The sequence below is a fragment of the Pipistrellus kuhlii genome, unplaced genomic scaffold (genome assembly GCF_014108245.1).
Source record: "Pipistrellus kuhlii isolate mPipKuh1 unplaced genomic scaffold, mPipKuh1.p scaffold_m20_p_15, whole genome shotgun sequence".
Classification (NCBI taxonomy): Eukaryota; Metazoa; Chordata; class Mammalia; order Chiroptera; family Vespertilionidae; genus Pipistrellus; species Pipistrellus kuhlii.
In genome coordinates, this window is record NW_023425460.1 from 29587180 (window position 1) to 29593705 (window position 6526).

The 6526-nt window shown below is 42.4% G+C and overlaps 1 protein-coding gene across 2 annotated transcripts; it reads right to left on the bottom strand.

Annotated features, from left to right (window-relative positions):
• Positions 1-453: 453 nt before the first annotated feature.
• On the bottom strand, positions 454-6441 carry EXOSC1 (exosome component 1). Of its 2 annotated transcripts, XM_036438766.2 has the most exons (8): positions 6287-6441; positions 6059-6174; positions 4151-4225; positions 2554-2642; positions 1813-1846; positions 1271-1321; positions 1061-1145; positions 454-888 (listed from the first exon to the last, which is right to left on the bottom strand). In XM_036438766.2, the coding sequence occupies exons 1-8, from the start codon at positions 6315-6317 to the stop codon at positions 782-784; spliced, it is 588 nt and encodes a 195-aa protein (XP_036294659.1). In that variant the 5' UTR covers positions 6318-6441; the 3' UTR covers positions 454-781. The 2 variants fall into 2 exon arrangements, with proteins under 2 accessions (XP_036294659.1, XP_036294660.1); XM_036438767.1 differs by lacking the exons at positions 6059-6174; positions 6287-6441 and having other exon boundaries at positions 1806-1846; positions 4151-4204.
• Positions 6442-6526: the final 85 nt, after the last annotated feature.

Below are 6526 nucleotides of genomic sequence, written 5' to 3' on the forward strand. Positions count from 1 at the left end.
CTTCATTTCTCTAAGTTCTTTAATTCCTTTTACCTCCTGTTTTAAGTCCCTTCCTGACCTCACACAACAGTGCTACATCCGTTTTCAATTCAGATTTAACAAACATTTCCTGTAGTTCTCACTCTGTCAGTAACACTATGACTACCACATAACTTCACAACTACACCATGTTACCTGAATCACCACGTGTCCTATACTATTCAGGAAACCATATTCTCTCTAAATGAGGGCATGTATATAAAGTGCTTGACCTAGTGCCTGGCACAAAGTAAGTATTCAATTAGCAAAAGTACTAAAAAAAAAGAACATAAAATATAAAAAATATTTGAGATCAGGCTTTGTCCAGGGCAGGCATGCACTTGATACATGTCAGTTAAGGGATGCCACCAGGCAAACACCTGCTCCACATGTCATGGCACCGTTTAGGTTCCTTTCCCAACTCAAGACAACAGAAACCATAAAATATTTTTAATAAAAAGGTTTTGTGTCACAGCAAAATTATGTATTTGTAAGTCTGTCAAGGAATAGGCTATCTCCAACATTATATAGTTGGTTTATGTAGACTCCAAAGGAAATATTTCTCTCTCGAGAATGAAATCCACTGAAAGGTTCACTAGGGAAATGTTGCACCTACAGACTTAGTTTCTGGCAGACACTTCCAGAGCTGGCGGCTGGCTGATCCCAGGAATGTGAATAAAACAATGGCACTTTGTTGTTACTTGCACAGCACGTACTCTTGGAAACAGCCTACCCCTCCCTCCTTGGGGTAAAACGTAGCTTCCTAGGTCTGCAGGAATTCGGGCTGTACTCGGGCCACTTTCCGGAATTCTTTGGTGTGGGTCTTCGGGCACTGCATCTCACACCAGCTGATAGGAACCATCTGGACACCTAAAAGGGAAAACAGCTCGGTATGAACTGAAGTGTCACTGAGGTACCTAATGAACCTGATTCACTGTGGGCCACCACCACTCCTAGTTCATTCTCGGCAGTGGACTGACTCACCTGATTCACTGTGGGCCACCACCACTCCTAGTTCATTCTTGGCAGTGGACTGACTCACCTGATTCACTGTGGGCCACCACCACTCCTAGTTCATTCTCGGCAGTGGTCAGGAGGTAGTTGGACTGTGCATCACCTAGGGAGATCTAGTCACATAACATCGGTAAAGGAAAATGATGGCTTATAAGTCTTCCCTCCCATAACCACTTTAGTTGTATCTCTATTTCTTCTTTTGACAAAGGCTCACAAATCTGCTTGAAATAAAGGATACAACTTTGGCCAAGACAATGTCACCTGGGCGAAAACTCTTATAAATTTCAACCTATAAAGAAAGAACAGGAGTGTCACATGATAGCTCTAGATCAGGTCTACAAGAAACTATTAACCCCTCTGGTAGACTCAGTCTATTTTGTAGTCCCAGTAATGTCATCATTACTCAAGACAACCAACAACTTTTATTCCTTCTATAGCATCATATAAATGAACGATTTTGAATCTAATAACCCAGTCAGGAATCTGACTTGGGCAATAGGTAACTCTGAGTAGGTCCAGAGTAAGTCTGAGGAAATAGCAATGAATAAATACCCGGATTCACAGGCAAAAAGTAAACCAGCCCTGCTCGGGTCAACAGGATAAACAAAACACATATGGAGAGGAAACGAACAGTGAGGTGAATTCTACACTTTCCAGGAGGGAACACCTTCAAATTCCTTGGACTCCACAATCTCAAAGATATTTAAAATTCGCTGGAATAATTTAAAAGGATTGAGTCCCAAAGCCAAAAAAAAAAAAAAAATAGAACCAACCAACAACCTTGTCTTTTTCAGTAGCTCGGACATCTTCCTTGCTATAAAAAAAGAAAATTAACAGAAAGATTAATTATATGTGAGAATGAATTATCTTGAAGATGGCTAGCAAAGAGCTGTAAGAACAGAGATCCAGCTGCCACCCAGAGGATCAGGGTGGAGAAGCATCCCCAGGCCTCACAGAGAAGAGAAAACCACAGTTCACATTCTTGGATCACATAGAGCAGCAGGATCAATACCTCTGACTAGAGAAAAGCAGATCAGATTTGGCAAGAAAGGATAAGGAACTTTGCTTATCTGTTTTCACAAGAATTGTTTGTCCCTTCTCTAAGAATAATCCCCCAAGCCCCCAAAAAGAAAAAAGAATCCATGGGGAGGGTGGGGAAGGGGGAAGAATTTTTATCCATTAACCTTGGTAATGTCCTACAATCCTTGGGTGTAATCGATATTAAATTCAATTCAAGAAGGGAAGGTACTTCCAAAGTATTTTCTACTTTGATCTGAATCATCCCACACCGCTAATCTCTAGCTTAGCTCAGTTCTTTTCGCTTTGTTCTTAAGCCTTTTCTCATTACTTTTTCCTTTTGTCCCAACTCGTATATTACAGTATTTTCTTAGGACAATACCTGAGGCGAATCAAAGTACAGAGAGGAGAGAAATAAGCAGGAGGAGGAATTGCATTTGTTTGTAAAAATTCCAATCTTACTTCAGGTGCTGAGGCAAATGTGAAGACAAAAATACTTCTTACCGGATAGTTCCTCGAAAAGAGTTCTTAAGTGGTGTGGAGCCCACATACAGGATGTGCACTTTGGCAAAGCGTGAATTTATGCTAGAGACCTGTGGAACAGAGAAAAGGTCAGCATCAGAGTATTAGCAGTTGTCAGCTTGAGGAGGCAGAAATAAATTAGGAATTACCAGGGTTTCAGTCCAAGCAATCTTACTAAGTATAGAATTTAAAACAACTTAACTCCTACTTATCCTTGCATAAAGTGGAATAAGAACCAATGGAGTTACCGTAGGAATCAAATGAAACAACAGTATAGATTTTGAAAAACACAGATGTCTAATGTAAATAGACACAGAGCATGATAGCAAATCCAGATCTTTAGCAGGTCTTATTAAGAGGCCTATAGTGTGGATGGAATTTAAGTCTACATTTCAGCTGCTGCATAATATTTGGATCACTGCTCCTCCAGTAATTTTCAGAATTACACACAGATTTTTCGGCTGGAGCAAGTTATAAAGAGAGAAACCTAGAGCTCCAAGTTAATGTAACCTGGCGGAGGGTGGGATGATGTACTGGAGCTACTGGTCAGTACAGCATTAATTTGTATTTCCCCTGGAACATCCTAAAGTCTTTATATTTAACAGGAATGCAACAGTATAAAGTTTTTCATTTTTCTGCAGAAAAAGGTCTCATCTCAGATATGCAAAGATAGACCTTCTTACCACCTTTTGGAGCCCGTTTCCCACACAAGTAAAACTACATACTCAGGGAACCTGTTCTATGAAAGAACTACGCAAACCTGAACTTGGCTGCCTTGATCATTATCCTAGAAATCTTTAGACCAGCACAATCCAGTAAAATTTTCTGTGATAAAAATGTTTTGTGTTGACTAATATGACAACCACTAACCACATGTTGCTATTAAGAATTTGAAATTCGGCCAAAGCCTGTTTGGCTCAGTGAATTGAGTGTCAGTCTGCAGACTGAAAGGTCCCAGGTTCGATTTCGGTCAAGGGCTTGTACATTGGTTGTGGGCATATCCCTGGTGGGTGGTGTGCAGGAGGTAGCTGGTCGATGTTTCTCTTTCATCGATGTTTCTAACTCTCTATCCCTCTCCCTTCCTCTCTGTAAAAATCAATAAAATGTATTTTTTTTTTTTTAAAGAATTTGAAATTCAGCTACTGAAGCTGATGAATACATTTTATTTTTTCAAATATATATATATATTTTTTACTGATTTCAGAGAGGAAGGGGGGGGAGAGAGAGAGAGAGAGGGAGAGAGAGGGAGAGAGAGAGAGATAGAAACATCAATGATTAAGAGAATCACTGATTACCTGCCACCTGCATGCCCCCTATAGGGATCGAGCCTGCAACCCAGGCATGTGGCCTTAACTGAAATCAAACCTGGGCCCCTTCAGTCAGCAAGCTGACACTCTATTTAATGAGCCAAATTGATTTATCTAGGACTCTGATAAATAAACTTTAAATTTTAATTTCCTGACTTTTAAATGGCCATATGTCGCTAGTGGCTACCATATTGAACAGTGCAGGCCTACAATGATCATGACTTCAGCACTGGATGTGTGTATCCTAAGTAGCAACGTTAAATCTAACTTACCTTACAGGTTACAATAGCTCCCACATCTGGCAGTAATTGGGACTCTGTTTCTCTTATCACAGACACAACAGGAAGCTACAAGGAAAACAATAAAACGTGAGTATCCTGGCTAAGCCTTGGGGCAGAGGTATTTGTGGCTTGAGTGTAATATAGGATTCTCTTGGTCCAGAGTTAAGCCTATGAGGGCAGGTAGACTAGATTCGTTTGTAGCCCAGAGCAGAGAGCCTTAGAAATTTTAGAAAATAGGAGGGCCACAGAAAGAATGCTGCTAGAAGACATAAACTAACCATTTCAGATCAGTTCTAACAAGTTTTTGTATGTGACTTTCTTGGAATTACTTGGTATAAAATTTGCCTAAAATCATGGATAATTTGACTCTTTCTCCCAAAGCTATACTGCTTATTCTTTCTATTTCTCACTATAGGCGAGAATTTCCAAATCACTGTTATATAATAGTGGTTATACTTGTTTGCTTCTGGTTTATGGGAATACTTGTAGAGTTTTCTCTTTGAGCATGGTATTAGCTGTGGTTTATGATAAATAGTATTTTGAATTTCATATGTTATTAATCTCTCCCTTGCTCATTATGTTTGGCTCTCCTGGCCTTTCAGTTGACCAGCTCACTAAATTTCTTTCATCTCAGGAGCTCTGTTCAACCTGTTCTTTTTGCCAGGACTGAGCCATTCCTATTTATCCTTTAGATTGGTTAAATGTCACTTCCGCTAACTAGGCTGGGTTTACCTACCGCATGTTCTCATGGTACCAATAGTATTCTTTTTAAGCAATCATCACAGTTGTAACCATACATTAATTTGAGCATTTGTTTATTTACAATTTGGGTTTGTGTCCTTGATAGCAGAGACCATGTGTATCTGGCTCATTACCGTATCTCTAGAGCTCAGCACTGAGCCTGACATGGGAACATACCTAGAAAATGAACAAACTTACAAATGTTAAGGACATTCCCAAAACTGAATGAAAAGCCTCTCACTTTACAAATGAGGAAGAACTTAAAGCCAGACAGTTTGTTTCTTAGATAAAACAGAATCAAGGTCTAACTATTCAGCACCCAAGTGTTTTAATTCTGAATCCTCTTTCTAGTATGCTACCTGCTTTAAGCTGCTCCTTCAAAGATTGTTTATCTGATCCTGAGTTAACACTGTGCTAAGCTCTGGAACCTGTGCCTTCAACAAATGTTTATTGAGCATTTACTTGTGCTATGCATTAAAGGTATGGTGGTGAGGCCTGCTTTCATGAATCTTAAAGTAGGGGAAGAGTCTAGTGGGGAACATATAACTGTTCAATTATATCCTGAGATAAGTGCTTGGAAAGAAAGGAATACAATTCTTTGTGTTAAACAAAACAAACAAAAACAAAACTCACTCCCTCCACTGGAGGATGCAGGAGGGCTTCTCTGAGTGACACTTAGGCTATCTGAAGTATTTAGATACTACGGTATCTGATATAGGCAGGGATTACACAGGATAAGGAGGGGAAGAGAGTGCCAGGCAGATGAAGTGCGTACAAAGGCCCGGTGGCAGGAGAGGGCTTAGAGCACTAGCGACGCTGTATGACCAGATGGTAGAGGATATGGATGAAGCCAGAGAAGTAGGCAACATGTGGGCAGGAATCAGCTCACTGTAGGGCTGAGCTGGCCTCTGCTCTTCCCCCAACATCCTTCCCCGAGAGTCAGCAACACAAGCAAGGGTGCCCCAAACAACTGGCACCCTTGTGCCAACCAAGTGCCTGGCAGCAGGGACCACAGGAGGAAGAAACTTCAGAGACCCGCTCTTCCCGGTGAGGCACTGAAGATGCGTCCACAGTGCCTTTGCCCAAGGACCGCGAAATGAAAGGCAGCAGCCTAAGAGCAAGGCAAAGACCGAGGAGATGGAAGGCCGCCCCCGTTACCGCGCCGTTCTCGCTGCTCTTCGTCATGCAGCCAGCGAGAGACGAAAAAATGTAGCCATGCCGGGTATAGGTGCCGCTGCCTGGGGTGCCCTCCTCCAAGTTACACAGACGTTCGCCTGCAGGGGAAAAAAACCGCGGCATCAGCCACGGGTGCCCAGATGCTGTGGGCCATCCAGCCTTCCCGCCTCTGTCCCTATCCAGGACTCGATAGGGGCATCACTCACTCACCCGGGATGCAGTACCTCACGGGGGGCGCCATGACAGCCACTGTCCAAAGCCCCGAGGAAAACGAAAACGACCTCTCATTGGCCAAAGCACAGGTGCAGTGCCTCAATAAGAAACGCGCCAATTGGTGCGTTTTGTCACGTGACCCTCAATGCCTTGCTGAAGGGGTAAACTACAAGTCCCAGGGTGCCCCGGGCGAATCCCGGGGCGGAGCTCCAGAGCGCCTGGACTTGCGCGTGCGCC